This window comes from Saccostrea echinata, unplaced genomic scaffold, assembly GCF_033153115.1.
Source record: "Saccostrea echinata isolate AGI-Se365-2 ecotype Australia unplaced genomic scaffold, CSIRO_AGI_Sech_v1 ptg000001l, whole genome shotgun sequence".
Classification (NCBI taxonomy): Eukaryota; Metazoa; Mollusca; class Bivalvia; order Ostreida; family Ostreidae; genus Saccostrea; species Saccostrea echinata.
Window position 1 is genome coordinate 36768855 of NW_026889750.1, and position 19931 is coordinate 36788785.

The 19931-nt window shown below is 31.2% G+C and overlaps 2 protein-coding genes across 3 annotated transcripts in view; both read right to left on the bottom strand.

Moving 5' to 3' along the window:
* The window catches only part of LOC133190840 (sialin-like), a 142318-nt gene that overhangs the window by 100527 nt on the left and 21860 nt on the right, over positions 1 to 19931 (bottom strand). The gene's annotated exons all lie outside the window — the stretch shown is intronic.
* On the bottom strand, positions 2644 to 19748 carry LOC133190771 (phosphatidylserine synthase 1-like). Of its 2 annotated transcripts, none has more exons than XM_061326463.1 (12): positions 19542 to 19747; positions 18371 to 18462; positions 15315 to 15359; positions 13991 to 14109; positions 11043 to 11201; positions 8599 to 8750; positions 6670 to 6729; positions 6144 to 6338; positions 5633 to 5698; positions 5205 to 5304; positions 4340 to 4402; positions 2644 to 3039 (listed from the first exon to the last, which is right to left on the bottom strand). In XM_061326463.1, the coding sequence occupies exons 1-12, from the start codon at positions 19700 to 19702 to the stop codon at positions 2827 to 2829; spliced, it is 1425 nt and encodes a 474-aa protein (XP_061182447.1). In that variant the 5' UTR covers positions 19703 to 19747; the 3' UTR covers positions 2644 to 2826. The 2 variants fall into 2 exon arrangements, with proteins under 2 accessions (XP_061182447.1, XP_061182453.1); XM_061326469.1 differs by lacking the exon at positions 2644 to 3039 and adding an exon at positions 3204 to 3270 and having other exon boundaries at positions 19542 to 19748.

Below are 19931 nucleotides of genomic sequence, written 5' to 3' on the forward strand. Positions count from 1 at the left end.
TTGCATGCTAATTAGGAAGACTAGTATTGATGTTGCTGTTAATAGATTGTTACTTGGATGTATTCCAACAAGGTTACATGTCAATAAATTGAATTCTTAAATGAAAATAACTCAATTTCCAGACTTCTTGGAGTCAACCTTACAAAGTGCAATATGTATAATGCAATTAGGTGTATAGCCAGAAAATGGCTAAACCTAAAGTCCCCCTGGTTTCATTGATAAGCAAGTGCTAAAAGATAACAATTTTTATGTCGATTATTTATATATTTTAATTGCAGTCCAAATGAAACTAGCTCAATCACATATCATTTGTTGCTAAAGCTCTGGCAAGAGATTACAACTGTAAATGCAAATGGTAACTGTTGGGTCAATCGTCCTTTAAGTAGCAAAGAAGTATTAATATTTTACCCAGTATCAGCATAGCGAAATGCAACTTTGTATCAACTTTTTTAAGATGTCTTACATCAGTATGATGCAATAACAATGATTTAAGGAATGGACTCATTCATTTGAAAAATAAATGCACTTTCATTATGGTCTTTGTTTCAATATTCATTTTGATTTTCAATTTCATTAAAAAAAAAATAAAAAAAATTAAGCATAATATTTGGAAAAACTTTCACTTGTGGTTAATGACAATACCTTACAAAAACAGTAAGTACACCTGTCCTAAACAATTAAGCAATCTATTGGAATATTAATTTGTTTAAATTTTAATTATCAATAATTCCAAAATATTGAAAATTTGATTACATACAATTGATGGCTTGAAACTCCGACAACTTATTTACAATGTTCGTAGTGGGACACTTTGACAGTTTACTATAAGGTATCTATTATCTAATCTGTTTTACAATACTGATATCAGAATCAGATCATAGAGAATTTTTACTTTTTTAACAGTTTTGTTATTGTTCCTCATCATCCACATTTTTATGTTTACAGTAACAAAAGAATCAGTCGAGGGCTTATGAAAAATCAACAATGCATACATCATAGAACATAAAGAACAAAACAGTGGGTATTTTGGCAAAAAAACACACTTTGGCAATATATTCATATGCACCAAACAAAAATATCTTTTGAAATAGTCTACCTACAGTGTGCATTCAGATAAGAATGGAAAGTAAAATATACATATTAATTCTAGAGAGAGAGAGCAGACAAAGACCATTTAACAGCAGATCTAAAAGCCTCATGAAGTTAACCAAATTCTGTAGTTTTTGTCCTGGTAGAATTTATAAATATCTCAGTTTGACAACAGACTAGGACTCAACTTCCAGTTCTAAACTGTTAAGTGTTTGTTTCCAACATTGTGACAATTTAAGCAGCACACTCAGTGAGTATGTGACTAGAAGAGTATTATGACAGATAATGACAAAGTCTTATATAAAATCATATGTAAAATCATCCTCATCATTTCGCATGTCAGTGTATCACAACAAAAATCAATCACACAGCTTTCTATAAAAGAAATAGTAGAAGAAGTATATCAGCAGGTTAGGGCAGATCTTTTATAACTTGTGAGATCTTAAAACATCAAAAATTTAAAGACAAACATTGTGAAACAGTCCAAAACAGACTGATATTTTACAAATAGATAATTATTAAAGCTATCACTCATTTGGTACAATTGCCATTTAAAAAAAAGGTAACTTTTCATACATTTTATAAAAACAAGTAAGAATCATTTGTCAGATGATATCTATTATATATACAGAGTATCTAAACAATTTACAGGATTTTTCCTTGGTGCTGTCATTTTCTTTTTTTTAATTTGAACATTGTATTACAAACGTATTTAACATGTACTTCAAATGAAAAGAGAACAAAATTAACATCTTAAAAAATATTCTATAGGTTTCATGTGAAAAAATCACTTAAGAGATACTAAAGTAAACGATCATGTGAATTAAATGTGAAACTCTTATGAAACTCATATGAAAATTCATGAAATACCCAGCTGGTTGTAAAACTTGCAAAATGTACATAAACTTGACCAGATTTTAAAATTGACTATATTTAAAAATCTTTCAGACTGAAATACTGGCCATAATGTAATACATCTTTTATAAGAAATAAAAATGGTGAAAAATCATGTATATAACTATACAAAGAGGTGTCAAAACATCATGAACACATCAAAGATTCAAATTGAACAAATAATTTACACACATCCAGTCTCAGATAACTACAAATATTAGTTAATCACTAAAGAGGTTATCATTTTGATATCTTAAATTCACAACTATGTCAATACTAATGTAGTATTGTATAGAAAATAATACTTCAAATACAAATAAATAACACATACTACATATCAATACTTGATAGAAGATTGTTCCATACAAATGGTTGACATATTCCATGGCTGTTATAAATATGACTTAACTTGCCAGTCACAGTTATGTCCCATCATAAAAATGATTATCATATACACAATGTGTGAGTAATACAATACATAAATGACTAGAAAATCACACTTAACAAGATGTCTCTTGAAAAGATCCTGCACACATCAGCACCTAATGAGTTCTTATTCACAGCAACTATCATCATGACAGAAAAATCAATACAAATCCGAAAAAAAATTAAAATCTTCAAAAAAATCAAAGTTTTTAAAAGACTTCGAAAGTTATGTTTTACACATATGGCAAATCAAAAACATAATTGAACATATCTCATTTAATCAAGAAGTCAAAAGGAAACAAATATAAGTTCACTCATAGAGACTCAAGAAAAAAAACAAAAGAAGGACCTGAGTCATCACTGTCTGTTAAAATATCAATAATCTTGAACAAAAAAAAACTGGTGGATTATCCCCCTTTAGTGGAAGTGTCCATTTCTGACTTCCTTATTATTTCTGTGACGTAGATTGTATGGAGAATGACTAGAAGAAAATCCATTTAGTCTGCCTGCTGGATGAGTACCATTTTTTGATATAGACACACTGTTATTGTCTGTCTGGTTGGATGTCTTACTGGCCAATCTCTCTGCTTCTTTATCTGCTTCAGTCATAAAAAATCCATCCTCTAGAGTCTACAATAGATAAATTAATATCATATTTTTAAACTTGTCTTACTCTTCACAATTATTTTTGGAATTAATCCCCTCATTTATTTTCGTGTTCCATTTTGGACACCCCATCCAAAACAACATTACTATCCCTGTATATTAGATAATCAATACACTATTGTGATTACCTGAAACTTCAACTGATTGCATGAAGTGCTTAATCTTTATGTCACTTTTTAATCACATGCTTTTATCCTTGAGTAATAAGAAACAAATGTTAATACATACTCATTTTTGAGAAAAAATGTGAAATCATAACATACATATAGGACAACAAACAAACAAACAGACAATTAACAAATTATCATGCAGGCAAAGTAACATTTTAATCTTATGCACAATATTCAAGTATAGGGTTACATTCTTTAGAGCTAAACAAACATGGGGGATTTTTTCAAGCAATTGTACAGTTGTATCAGTTTTTCAAAATTCACACATATTAACTCTAACACTTTATGCTTTTTTATTCTATCCTCTGTCTACTGCTTTTGTTTAAAAATCTGCTTTTCTACAAACTCCATTTTTTGGTTCACTTGGATAGCCATTTTGAAAGCCACTCAGTTATAAAATCTTGTTGGTTTTTAAGTTACCCTGTGTTTACTTGGCACATAAAAATGCTTTTGTCATTCCGATGTTTAGATGAATTTCAAGGTGGCATTTGGCAACAACAGGGTGCATACATTCTCTGTGATAACATTGCTTTGATAAATTTTGTCAACGTTCCCAAGAAAAAGGGAGATTGTGGTTTAGAATCTGGATGAAAACTTTTGACTTCATTCATAAAAGTAAAAAAGGGAATCAGCATTTATTTTTAATTTTTTGCAACTCTACTTTTGCTTTCAGACATCACAAGAAATACAAATCTTGTTTAAAGAATTACAATCTAGTTTTAGATTCAAATAGTCTCATGACATCATTTGCTCTATTTGGCAACTAAATGAACAAAACAATGACAATAATTTCTTCCAGGTTATAACCCACAAACATCACTCTTCAAAAGGCTAAGCAGCCACTAAAAGCTATTGTGATGAGCATGAAAGATATTTCTTTGCATAATTTATATACGTGGTGATTTTGTTTACCTGGTAATTCATTACAGTTGATATTAATCTTAATTATTACAGTGGTCATTAGAGGCCATATACTTTGACATATCCCAGATTGGAAGTGTAAGAACACTGCATGCAATGCTACTACTTTTGAGGTTTGAATCTTCCTCTTTTTCATCACAGTAGGTTAACGTGTATGCTAAATTGAATCTTACCGTCCATTTCCAGTTCCTGGCATAAATAGCACAGAGGTACACGCAGACAATACTTCCGACAAACTGTAAAACAGGGTACAACATTAATTGGTTTATCTAATAATTCTGTTTAATATAGTAAAAGAAATTGAATTCATAAAAATTGTAACCACCAACCCTCTTCAATATAGCCCTAGTGTTGGACATATTGGTGTTTGAGATACATGTACTGAAGGTGAATGTAAGAATACACATGTTATCAGGTATATACATGTATAATGGGGTTGTTAAATCAGTCCAAATCTTATAATAATATGATAAAGGATAAAGTTGGAGGGGGACTCAAATCTTAGAAATTTAGGTTTAAGGGATAATTCACAACTCACTGAAAAGCAAATAAGCTTTATAATTGATACCGATTTGTATGGGCCTGTGCAGTGGTGGATTTTGGGGGGGGAGGGGGGGGGGTGCACCCAAGGTAAGCGTAAATCATACTTTCATTGAGAAAATGTAAGAATGTCTACTATGTAGACCTCATTTTTATCCTACAAAATCTCTAGAATTCAGGAGCTGACTTTGATTAATATGATCATTTAACTGACTTCGAAGAACAATACCCCTTAGCACTGTCCTTCTCTGGTGGCTAAATGATCTTATGAAAGTCATATATAAGTATAAGTACAGTGAAACTTGTCTAATCCGGATGTTGTGTATTCCGAAATCTTGCCTAATACGATGTAAACTTAAAAGTCCCTTTCAGTAATTTCAGTTGTTTAAAATGTTGTCTAATCCGGAATGTTGTCTAATCCGGCCAATTTCTTTGGAACCAGTGGTGGCTGGATTAGACAAGTTTTACTGTGTAATATTCAGATTATTCATATTGTACCTGAATAGTTAGCCACATAACTATATAGGACACTTCTGTCTTTTTAAACAGTTCCAGCCCAAACTTGACACAAATGAATGCTTCAGTGAATGTCACAATGCTGAAACATAAATATCTGGCATTAGATGAATGTTGCTGAATGAAGATCTAATTTAAGCTCACAATTAAAGCTAGGTATTATTTTGTCATGTTGACCTTTAGAAACCTTTACATCTAAAAAGTAAATGACACAAAAGTGTCAAGTGGTATAAAAAAGTGATTTGTCCATGCTCTTTAATTACTTAGACATGCATAAATAATGCAATCAGTCCATTCAAATGAAATTACACAGTTTCAACTTAAACTTATAACTGATTTTTCTTTTCATTTTTCATGGCATGAAATTTAAAACATTATTTTTGAAAGATCCATAGACAGAAGCAACTTACATGAATATCCAGCACTGTGTTCCTACCCTTCTACACTGGGTGTCTGTCACATATACATAGTACTGTCTGTAAATAAACACAAAAGCATGTACAAGTTTGTGGGTGTTCAGAATAAACCATAGCAATCCAAACAATAAAACCTGAGTATTATAGAGATGGCTTTTGATAGTGGGAAGGCTAAATGCCACATTCGTATAAGACACATAATTCAGTGTAGATTCCTTATTAAACCTCAGTAATTAATTTCACAGAAGACTTGTAGATGTCAAATCGTGAGAACATGAATTCATTAATGTACTGTTGATCAAATTTTTACATGTATTTCAGCAATATAAAAATAAAAGTAATTTTTGAGTGGTGCTTCTCATGAAAATATGATATAAATAATAAATTCCATGTATATATTTAGGAATCTACAGTTTCCACCAGTAATTCAATATTTTATATAAAGAATCATCATTTAAAGAAAGACCAAAGAAAGTAAACAATGACAAGTCTAGCTAGAAAATACCTGATTGAGGGGGCTGAGATCAAGCTAATGAGAACCAGTCTCCACACATTGATCTGATGAGAAGGAGGAATCTCAAAGATTTGTTTAAGGAAGAATGTGTTGAGTTCTGATAACTGCCACACAATGATAAGGAGAGACACAGCTACCACCCTCATAGTGGAGGAGTGGGGGTCCAACCAACGTACATTATACCAACTGAAAATAAAGAAAAAGTGAACTTTAATGCTGATACATGTGTATTTTCAAGTCATGACAACAATACATCGTAAATTTGAAAATAACTTTCCAACTGGAATAATGATTATGCTAATTAAGTAATTAAAACCAATTTCAAAAAATTTTAATTTGCACTTTAACAAAACATGCATGGACATTCTGCAGTTTTTAAATACTTTCAACATATGAAGGTAATGAAAAAAAAAAACAGGATCCTGTTGCTGCATTAAATTGAAGTACATAAGCATAAATCAATGTAATATTATGATGGATTCCCTAAGTGACAGACCTGCACTTTACAGGATCTTACCTGACAGGTGTAAACTGCAGCACAGCTCTCCTGATCTTCCCAGTTGTTGAGTGGATGTCTCTGGTAAAATTATCAGAAATAAAAATTGATAGGATATTTAGGAGAATTAGAGTACATCTAGTAATTATGTCGATCAAGTCTTGCCAATGACTAAGCCTACCAAGACAATAAAGCACACAGATAGAAATGGCATTATCAGGTACACATACCTCTGCACAATTCTAAAACATCAAGCTAGGTTTTTTTTCCACCCTTATCTTAAAAGCAGTCTTTTTAAATATCATTTTGGGAAGAATATTACATTAAAATCTCAAAAGCAATTTGGAAAATATATCTAATTTTGGGAAGAAAGTATAAACTGTGAACAGTAGTAGCAATTCAGGTTTACAATATGATGTCAAACAAGTATGGCTTCACCTTAATCAAGAGGGAATTTATTGGAAACCACATAAGTTAAATATAAAAATAAGGCCCAGTTTAGCCCTAAATGGTCCTGTTCTAGTACATACTCACTCCTGTCTTCTATTTTAATTATGTAAATCAAGAGATATGTGCAAAATCAATACATATTCTGCAGAATCCAATACTCCAATGCTTTTTTTTTTCAAGGTTTATAAAATGTTTCAATATTTTGCCCAGATTTTAAAACTTAAAAAAGAAAAAGGTATGCCTGCACTGAAAATATTAATTCTTGTCATATTCTCATAATTGTTTAATGTTTGAAACACTGCTTTAAAAAAAAAAAAAAAAAAAAAAAAAACAAGAGTTTTGCTCCATTTATACATTTCATATTTCTGGTACATGTACAACATACCAGCCATTAAATCCTCCAGTATATTGTGTAATACAGTGTCTTCCTTTATGTGTGTTTATAACTAAAAGAATAAAATTCATTCATTTTTGAAAACATCTATAATTTGTTATTTACCTGTAAGAGATTTCTTTCTAAACCTTCTTAAACAACAAATTGAATAAAGGTACCTCTTCACCTGCATATGTTGATCTAATTTGTCTGATTAATTTCCCAAAATGATTTTAAATGTCATACATGTCTGTCACACCATATACTCTTATAATCATTTAATTTAATCAGGACTGATTGATGAAGAATTTACATGTCTAGTATACCATCAATCATCAAGAAGTATTCAAATTGTAGAGGAGAGAGAGAGAGAGACTATGAACCCTTATCTGTACACTCCTATACAGGAATTGTAATATTAGATTATGTGGGTTATTTATAAGACCTGAAGTTTTCATATTTGAGTTATATGCATACATGTTTTTCTTTACGAGATGTGAAAATTAGCACTTGATAAAAATGACATTGTCTGTTTGATGCCTAAATTTTTCCTTATCGTGACAAATGTCTGGATTTTGAAAAACCATTTTCAAAATAAAACAACAGAAATTCAAAATTCAGACCTCTTTACTCCTTTTGTTGTTTCTCAATATTTCAGATTAATTTTGAGTAAGATTTGACCTTTCTCAGGAAAATTTATATATCTGACAATGTCCCATCAAGTGATTAAGAGAAATGCCACACCATTACACTTAACAGCTATCCATTATCAATAATAGATAAACCACCATCACAATGTATTCTAGATGTGATCATTTAAAGTGTGCTTGATAATAACAACAATAAAACACACAACAAAAAATTCTAGAAATTCTAAATTCTAATATTCAGATTTTATTGGAATACAGACTAAGAAATGTAATTTGTATTTGAATTAATCCAGAGTTGGCCATTTCCTTATTTGTGTTAAATTTTTACTTGTAAATCCATAAAAAATACAAAGAAATCATAAAAGTAAAGAGGCCTGCAAATTAAAATGTTCTTCATTTTGCAAGTTCTACTTTTTTAAAAAACTCTTTTATGTAATTTTTAATCTTTTACTTAAGAATCTGAGAAGTAAATCTCACTTGATGCTCTCCCAGTGGTAATTACGCATTTCTAGTTTACGACAGACATACATCCCCAGCCAGATTCCGAGACCATTACAGATGAGAACATCCAGGACCCATGCATCCCACCAACACTCGGCAAAGTTAGGCAGCAAGTGGGAAAATGCCATCTAAAAAAGAATTACTACAGCTTATCACTAAAATTCTGTATCTAGAAATATTTAAATTTATGACATTAAAGATGTATACAATGATGTATACACATGGGCCTAGTTTATTTCATGTAACTGATTGTAATTAACAAAAATACAATTTAATCAAAATATGACTAGATAATTATGCTTTTAGTTTAATTAAATAATTCTCGCTTTCTTTTATATGTTATGAAAAGCTTATTTTTGACACAAGAACTTTTGTTTGGACTATAATGTAAATGTGAACAAGAGGCCCAGGCCCATGGGCCACAATGCTTACCTGAGTAATTCTAGCCCTGTTCCTCTCCAGGAGATTTTAAGAAGACTTTTACATTCCAATGAAAAATTGTGACCCCACATTTTGACCCCACTCTAACTCTATGGATCTCTGAATCCTCAAAATTTGGTGATACTTCGATCATTATCCATATGACTAAAATGGCCTTGCATCTATGGAGAAGAAAATTCTTTTCCTGGATACATGCATCATGTAAAATGTAATCCCAACCTTTGCCAACCCTAACCTGGGGTACATAATGTGAAAAAAAAATGTATCCACACATCTCATAAAATCGGGGGGGGGGGGGGGGGGGGGGGGGGGGGCATGATTTGAATCTTCACATGTCCGAAAGCTTTCACATAAATTTCATCTTTTCTTGTTGATCCCCTATTGTGTTCCCATCCTATCCCAGGAGCCATGAATTGTATACTACCCCAGGAAGCTTTCACATAAGTCATCTTTTCTGGCTTAATGGTTCTTGAGAAAATTTTTAAATCAGCCATCCTTTTTTTTTTTTTTTACCTTTTCATGATTATCTTCCCTTGGAATGGGGCTTGGCACTTCATTTAAACTACCAGTATATAGAATCCCTTTTACCAAATGATGCTTTATGCCAGCTTTGGTTATAATTGCCAGTGATTCTTGAGAAGATACAGAAAATATGAAAAGTTTACAGATGAACACACAGCTAGACAGATGGATGCCTCACAACAGGTGATTAGATAAGCTCACTTGAGCTTACAGCTCAGGTGAGCCAAAAAAAATTAATCTGCATCAAAGTTGGTTATTTTTTGTTGTTTTGTTTTGTTCTTTTTCAAATAACATGCAGTGAATTTTTATGCAGTTAGTAAGCCAGGAACAAGTTGTGCTCACAAAAATCCACACACTTTAGGGATTAAGATATAGGAGGACAGGAGACAAGATCAGGACACAGAGGATAAGACATTATAGAAGAGAAATCTTTTACTAAAACCACACAGCATGCCAGCTATGATATTTTTTTAACTGTGTTAGATCATCACTTGACTCCTATACGGAAGAATCTAACACCTTATAGCACCACTCTTAGTGTGTACAACATAACTTGAAAAGGAAACTTATGACCACCATCTCTTTCTCTCCCTATGCAGTCATGGAGTGGACAGTGCTCACGTAACTGAATGATTAATTAAGGAGCCTGGCAAAGTGACATCCATACATCAAGCTTACAACACACAATGATTTCAAGGCCACCTTCTAGCCAATCATAAGCTAATATGGTTACACTTGGTAACGAAGATTGACATTAAACACCCTATAAACAATGTTTGAATGATTTATCATGGTACCCAAGATGGCCCCCGTACTATATTAACCTGTATATTTTGAAGCTATCCTCAAGCTTACTCTTTACAATCATGCTCCACCTGGTATAAAATATTTAACATTTTTTGGATAAGACTGAAATAATCCTTCAAAAACATGTGACTTTTTTTCAAAAAGTTATACCATAAATTAGATGAATTCTAAATTTGTAGAGCTGTTGCTGAAAATAAGTTCATTTAATTAAAACTGCTTGTCACGAAAGTGTCAGAATTTTTGGAACAAGTTATATAATTGTATGAAGAAATTAATGCAGACACACCATGTAACTGTATATTTAGAAACATTTTGTTATGAAAAAAAAATATATGAATGCCAATTTTTCTAAAGGAATAAAGGTGATATGTGCAGAACATATTTCAGATTTTTGAATAATTTAGTAATTAGGGACTTAAGAATCCAACACAACATAATAAGGCTTTAAAGATTGGCCATGAAATTGAACAGCATTTTCATTACAATCAAAGGATGTGTGAAATGTTTCCTCATATATATATGAATTCAGTTTACACATAATTTGGTAAAAACTGTTTAAAAATGTAATTAAAATCTCTTAAATTTTGGTGTATGATATGAATAAAGATTAACCTGTTGATATATATATCAATATACATATATATATATACCTCAGTAATTTCCCATGTGATGCTGATGGTCCATAGAATGCCATGATGACGAATCAACAAAGCCTTGAAGAACCAGCCTAACAAATGGGCTGCAGCGAAACAGTCTATCATGCTGTACAAACGGGCCCAGTCCATCTTCCAACAATTCACTGCATACTCCTATATATACACATAAAAAAACTTCATAATTATTTTATAAGTGACAATTCATAGATTAGTGAAATACGGAATCATTACTTATTGATGACTTGTTACTACAGAATTTTGCACAAAAAAATGAATTTTTCGGAAAGAGTAAATTTCCTTTTCAAAGATTGTATAAAATATAATTTTATAAGAACTGTTTGTTCCCTCGAGGCTCACAGGGGACAGTGACTTTGAAGTTTATCAGACTGGTTTCTTGTACATGTACATCCAGAGATGTTACTTATATTTACATATCATTAATCAAGACTGGTGATGGCTGGTCCAGCAGTATCAAAACTGATGTAAAAAATTATTGTGTGAGATTTAACAACAGTAAACAATATATCATGGCTCAGAGAAGGATCACAGGGACTTACAGTTATGTACAGAGATGATACTTGAGAAACTGTATGAGTGAATAATTTTAGAAGCTGTCTATCATTCTAACACAATAGGATGTAATATTAGCAATCCTTACTACCCTAATTCACCTAATGGTTGCCATAAATAGATGGTTACAAATGGCAGGTCCATTGGTCTTGAGAGTCACCTGATCATAATTATCAACCAGCTCCATAACTTGCCTAAAAATTCTAGTTCCAGGTGGACAAGAATTTATAACTTAAGTAGAGAAGGTATTTCTAGGTCAATACTACAATGTCCTTTAGTATGCTTGCTAGATATCCATTTGTTACAAGGACTTTCAAATAGGGTTGTCAATGAGTAACCAGTTAATTGAGTACTGTAGGTTCTTTATTTTCTGCAAGTACTTCACATCGCAAAATGACTTGTAGACACTAAATTGCAAGAATATGAATTTGGGAGTGTTCTTTTGATCAAGTCCTTTTACAAACTAGATTTCAGCAATATAAGGATATATAGCAAGCGGTGCTTTCCTCAACATTGCATGATAATAAATTCCTTGCTTATATCTGGGAATTTTACAGTACTCATCAAAAGGTCCAAGTATCAAATACATGTACTGAAATAAAACTCAAAAGCACAGAGAGCGGGGCTCATTTACACAATATAGTTAATTCACAAAGACTGTTCTACATGAAACAATTTTCATTCCTAAGACTAATTTCTGTGATATCAAAACTCTGTATCACAAGGGACATAACTCCTGTTAGTCACATTTAGTAACAGTGTAACTCTTCATCAATGCTATGTTTTGTGTTGTAGTGTCAGAGAACATGAACTTAAAGCATTCAGCTACACTGATATCCATCAATCTGTCTTATCTACATGTACAGGTAGGGTTTGGAAGAATAGTGAGATTATATAATGCCAAATTATGTAAAGTGGAACCAGGTTCTATGTTAATCACTCAAACTGCCCATAACTGTCATTTCCACCACCCATTATTATAATCTTACTTAATCATATTTTTTCCATACCTGTATTATCATACACGATATTAAGTCACGTATCATGTTCCATGCACAACAATTGAAAAGTAACTCTTAATGCTATATAGTTATCTATTACTTGTGGCATTCTATCTAGATTTTTTGAATTAATTACCTTATTTGGTTTTATATGAAACATATATGTTTATATGAAACAATGAAAGAAATCAAATTGTTTTTATTTTCATTTCAAAGTCTCTTGCTGAATCAGCAGACTCTCTTCTAGACTGACAGTATCCTGCATTAATTTATTGATTTCATTCTTGCAAGATGTTGGGCCGTTTGCTTTTTCTGTCAGACATTTGGAAGCTAAATCAATACAGGCATAAAGAGGCTGCTGAAACCCAACACTGCCAGTGATATGTTTGTATCTGCATGTCTGCTATTTTACAGTTCTCCCTTTTAGATATCCAGTTTTATGATATCAAAGCAATGTTAAGATTAATGAAGGTTCATTGATTGCTTATAGACACTGATGTTACATGGAAATAACCCACATTGCCCCATTTGTTTAAAAATCTTCTTTTTTTTTAAAGGCATGCATTATAATAGACTGGAATATTGAAATGGCTCTCTATTATAGTATCAAAATAAGTTTTGCAATTCAAATATATAAGTATAACTATCAATTAAACTGAAAAATATTGAACTGTGGATAATTACCTAACATATCCATTTAATTTATTTGAACATTTCAAAACTTCAAATAAAAGTTACCATGTTCACCTTAAAAAAAAAATATTTACTTATATCATTATAATATTCTTTACCTTTTGTGGCATGATAATAAATACTAACAATGTAATCTTGGATTTGATATATATAGCTATAATAACCTAAAACATGTAATAATGACCAATTTTTTTTCTTCTCATAATAGTCACTCTTAATATTACATTTTTTTTCCTTAGAAAATATACCCCTCAGAACAGAATTAACTCATCTTATTGGTTGGTTTCATGTTACCAGTGAAAAAGCTATGTGATTATAGGTCATATAACATTAAGTTAAGATGTACAGTACTATGTGTCATAATACTGAGGCTTCAATAAAGATATCTAATTGATTGGAACTGTTGTTCTATTTCTGTTTATCTCAGCCCCCCTCTGGCATTTATATCAACTTAAATGCCAAATAAAATCTATCAATACTGTGATTTTATTCTCATAACCACTCAAATTACAAAATCAAACATTTCTGGAATTAATCCTGATTCACATGATTCGACTATGTATTACGTATACATCAACATAACAACTTTTCAGGCTATATATGAATGTAAAAACATAAAAAACGACAAGACAGTCAAGCAAATAGAGAAAGGACTACTAACCTATAAGCTTCCCTTACCTTATCTTCAGGAGCCACACCCTTTAAGTCCGGGAAAATCCATTCTATCATTAAACGAACATCTCGACGATTTTGAAACAGCAGAAAAACTAACACCATGAAGTACAATACACTCAGTCCTATAACAAAAAATCATAGCAAACTTTTACGAAAGGCTTCAAATGATTCACAACCCATTTCACAAAAGACCTCAAGACTATGACAATTTTTTTTTTTACATTTTATCCAGTAGATCTTAAAATTTACATGTATTTCATCCTGATTAAAATAAATTAGAGGAATTGAGTTGTGGGATTTAGTACAAATATTTTTCAAAAAAAAAAAAATCATGTTAAGAATTAAGAAAAAACTAAAAAAATGTCCAAAGAACATGAATGCCTGGGGCTCTTGAATGATTTTCTTTGAAACTGAGCTGAACACAGATTTTTAAAAAGTGAGGTCAAGGTAACAGGAAAGGTCAAGGTCAAAAAATGTTGAAGAAGTTGAATAGCTGTCATCAATATGTATCAGCATATGAGGTTTAATAAAAAAAAATCCTAAATAGTTTCTTTAAAACTTACCTAAACACACATTTTTGATAAGTGGTGGTCAAGGTCAAAAGAAAGGTCAAGGCCAAAAAATGTTGATGCAGTTGAATAGCTGTCATCAATATGCATCAGCATATGAAGTTTGATAAAATATTAAATACTATGAATAGTTTCTTTAAAACTGAGCTAAATGCAAATTTTTGATAAGTGGTGGTCAAGGTCAAAGGAAAGGTCAAAGCCAAAAAATGTTGATGCAGTTGAATAGCTGTCATCAATATGCATCAGCATATGAAGTTTGATAAAATATTAAATACTATGAATAGTTTCTTTAAAACTGAGCTAAATGCAAATTTTTGATAAGTGGTGGTCAAGGTCAAAGGAAAGGTCAAAGCCAAAAAATGTTGATGCAGTTCAATGGCTCTCATCAATATGTATCAGCATATGAAGTTTGATAAAAATATCTTGAATACTTTCTTTGAAACTAAGCTAAACGCAAAGTATGATGGAAGGACGGACAGAAGGACAGAAAGCAGACATGACAAACGCTTTATGCCTAGGCGGCTGGCCACATTCATGGCGGGGCATGAAAAACATAATCTTTGGTCTTTATCATCATAATTAAAGTCCTGTTGTACACAAAGCCCAAGACTATTGTATCAAATTCTCAAAATTTTTGGTTGTAAAATTTAAAAATAATCATCCAGATAGGACAATTAAAGTCATTTATTAATAATCTTGAGTGATGTACAAGTTTAAATGTATATTAATTTGCAAAAATATTTAAACAGAATTATTACCAAATACTATTCTCCATATCCCTGGATGAGGGCGGGTAAAGGGTCCTACAAAAAAGCAGTAATTGTATAGTTAATATTATTATTATTAATTCCTCAATCAAAATTTTAAACACTCTAAGGATACTGTATTAAAATGAAAAAGATCTAAAAATAATATGAAAAGGCATAGGGCTGGTGTGCATGCTCATCTTAATAAGTATATACAGTCAAACATCATTATCTCGAACTCAACGGGAACAAGAAAAAACTTTGAGATATCCAAGAATTAGAGATTTCAAGGGCAAAATCCTTAAAAAATAAGTTGTTGGGACTTCCAAATCAGTTTGATATATCCATGGTATCCGAGATATCAGTGTTTGAGATGCCAAAGTTTAACTGTATATATATCCTAGTACACATAAATTATATACAGTCATGTATACATAATGTTATGTATAAAGTAAAGTACATATTATTTTATTTACCATTAGGGAAAAAACAATTTCTCTGGATGTGGAAAAGGGTGATCTTTTTTTATCTTTAGAGACAATATTGGTATATGTAAAAAAGGCTTATAAAAGTAAAATTTTCTGAAATTATATTGTTCAGAATATCTACATTTCATGTCCCTTTCATACTTGCTTCCCTGTGTCTGTATAAGAGTGTTCTTTACATCAATGAGGAAGCTCCTTATAAATTGTGCAAATGTTTTTTATTATTATTATCATTATTAGGCCAAAAAAATAATAGTCTTGTTTCCTGCTACCCGACCTACCCTATTTTTTTGCACCTGACCCTAAAGTTTTTTTCACGTTTTGGGAGAAAAAAAATCGGGAATTTCTGGAATTTCATCGTTCTGTCACTGTAATCGGTTTCCGTGTTAACACAAAACAAGCATTTCATGAAATTCTTGTTTTAAATATGGACTTTCATAAAATACCACTTGAGTTGTGCATAAAAGACATGAAATTCAATTTTAAAAGACAATGTTGACCTGTGACATGTTTAATTTTATCTTGTATTAGTTCATATCCAAAAAATGCTGTCAGAAAAAAATAAAATAAAAATATAAAATAAAAAAATTTTCCTACCTACCTACCCTATTTTTTTCAGGCTGGTAGCAGGAAACAAGACTATTATTTTTTTTGGCCTTATTAAGAATTTCCTGTAAAAGGGGGGAATATTTTACTTATAAATAGTAGAACATAATGACTGGATAACAGCACAAGTGTATACATGTCAGATGTACTAGCATTCAATTTCCTGGTAATTTAGTTGTACATGAAAACATGAATTACCGTAGATGTTACTGATCTGCCGTTTATGTCATGCCCTCTGCATAAACTTTGATCACAATAAATTTTGAATAAGAATGAATTTACTGTGAAACATAAATTCCACTTCCTGTAGCAATATATAATTGTATATAGCTTCTTCATAAACAAGATTTTTGTGTAAATGAGACCCTTATAACAAGTTTTACTGTAGTAAGAAAGATCATTTTGATGCGTATGTACTTATAATTGTTGGATGCATCTGAGAAGATCAATTAAACATAATTTCTACACAATATATTACCCTAAGACATTTGAGAAGACCTTGTGTCTATCACTGTGACAATATCAATTTATTTACTTGAGGGAGGGGGGTGTCTTTAATTATTCATTTCAGACCAATATGCTCCAGATTTTGAGCAAACATTTTTTTCTGTTTTTTTAGTTATTCTGAGATGTTGTTTATTCTCTGAATGTTAGATAACTGTGGTTTTATTTTGTATGTTAAACATATGCTAATTGCATATATTTTCTTGCATAACTAAAATGCTGTGGGTTAATTGATGTCAGTTTTATTCTTGTAATTATGATATAGTTCTGCAAGGCCCATTCAGCATTTTTTAGAGCAACAATTCATTTCTTGATTGAAATAATTTTATGTTCTCAACATTTTTTTCATTTCTGACAACTGTTTTAATACTTTTTATGGATTTTGTTTAAACACTTAACTACAGAAGTTCCACTATAGAATAGCTTATATTTACTTCAATGTCTTTTTACATATGTTATCAAATTCAAAATCAAACCTCAAAAAATGTTCTTTAGAATTTTTTACTTTATAAATGTACAAGCATATGTCTTAGCTAATGTTCATAATCAAAGTCTACATTACTACAGTAAATTTTGCTAAACTTCTGCATATCATACAATGTACATGAATTTTTAGTCAATACATATTTATGGCAAATCCATGATTAATGTTTCCTAAGACAGTAGCAAGATTACTACAGGAAAGTAGTAGGGTGGTACAAGTATTTCTGCCAGAAAGGAAAAGTTAACTATACTAATCATAGGTACTTACTCTCTTCAATCACTAATAACTTGTGGCATCTGTGAATCAATTTCTTTGCCTTAATTTTTAGAAATATCATTTCCAAGAAAAACATCTTAAGCAAGCGATCTACTACAAACTTGTCTCTGATAATAATTAAGACAAATTAATGTAATGGCCGGTGCAGAACAATCTGCACGTTACATGTATTTTACATGGTTGGGATTTTTAATGATTACACTAACAGACAAGGTACTGTACAATGGGATAAATATACTTTTTTATTCTCCTCAAACGCAGACTGATAATTTTTAGCATTATTTCCTTTTACAATAAAAGTATCATGCATATGTTTCCTTAAAGTTGTATTTAACTTTATTCAAATTGTTAAACAGCATATTCAAAATTTAGTCCACTCATATTTGTATTACTATCTGACATCCCCAAGAGATGAAATATAGAGCTAAACAAAGAGCTGGACATACTCCAAGCATGCATGCATGATTATACATAAACTGACTTTAAAGTGTATCAGTACTCAAATGCTTGTACATGTTTGTGAATTTCAAAACTTCAAGATGTTATGATAAAGAGCATAACACGAGGGTTGATACTAGTATGCATGTTATAAATAGTGCTCAGTGTAAGTTGTGGTGTGGCTATTGACATGAGATAAATGATGTAAACTGTATGAAGATATCACAAAAATCCAGACTTTTATTCCCATCATAAAGGTTATGTATGAGTCTTACCATTTGGAAAAGCAAGCACACTGACAACAATAAAGAAGAAGATGATCCAGCACAGGCCAATCCATAGATTGTTGTCTTTATCATCATCATTCCTGAAATATTCAAGACAATCAATGAAGGACTCATCAGAGTGCCATTGAAAATCCCAGTGGACACTTCTAGTGGCAGTTAACACAATGCTTGTAATTATCAATAGGGCCCTAAAGTTAGCCAACACCTTTTTCTCATAGTTTTATGATACTATGACTCACCAAGAAAAATACAAATTATAGTTCAACTTATAACACTCATGTGCTTTGTGCATTATGCATGTATGTAACATTGTACTGATAAGGTATAATAATTGTTCTTGCCACTGATTATAATTTAATTGAAATAATTTCTATATAAATTAATTATAGGCTGAAACAAGCTGCAACTAGTGCACTAGCTGTACAATATATATATACATGTCAACAAATGTAATGTGTGTTACTTATATTAAAATACATGTACTTTTCAGTGGACATGTTTTACAATAATTTTAAATACAAAGAAAATTATTTGATCCATAATATTATATACCTACACAGTTATTTGACAAATACAACCATGAATCCACAGACCCTTTAAGAGAATTATATCAGATATTTTAATTTTATTATGTGCTGGTTTACAAAGTTTCTTCCACAAACTGTATTAAGAAATAAAATCCTTCCTTAAAGCCATCTGGTAACATCTTGTGGATTTTACCCCAGTCATTCATTCCTACCTAAGTTAACCAACTGATCCTCCAAGCCTTAATTCAACAAGGACAATTTAGTGAAGAGGTTTTTACAGGAAGATGATGAAAGCCAATAAATCTATGGATATATTCTATTAAATGAAACTTATCCTAGAGTTATTTATGTCAAAATGAAAGTTTAATCCATATTTATATAGCACGAAATTATGAAACATGGTGAGCTTTGATCAATGTGACTTTAAACATAGAGTCTTACGTAACAATTACATGTTCATTCAGCGTTTTGTGAAAATCAGTTTCTAGGATCTTTTACTAAAAGTATGTGCATGCCCCTTTTCAAATTTTTATTCTTGTGAATTAAAAGTAATAAAAATTATCATAAAACAGCAAAGAGTCACGTGTAAAAAGGTAAACAACGTGTGCGAGCAGTCGACACACGATACCTACCTAGTGAAAGCTGAATATAGAAGTCCTAAAACACACACAGACAACAAAGTTAAGGTGTGAGGTTTGTAAAAAAACGCCAGAGAAATATCATCTACGGATTTTTCATTAATAGAACGAAAATGTTCCATTTCTTCGGCAAGGTCATCTCTTTGTCGATCCATATTGCGTGAGAGGTGTGTTTTTGTTTCGAATTGCAAACTCCGAGCCCGATGTAAATTTCTTCGACCTCATATTGATTGAAGTGAAAATTTAAAAATTTCTGCATCAGCCGATAACGATATTTAAGAATTTGGTATACACATTCTGAGATATTTTATATATATGTGTGTTATGTTTTACAGTGTACCAGCAAATGAAATCCCATGGCTCGTCACGAAATATCTGTATTCT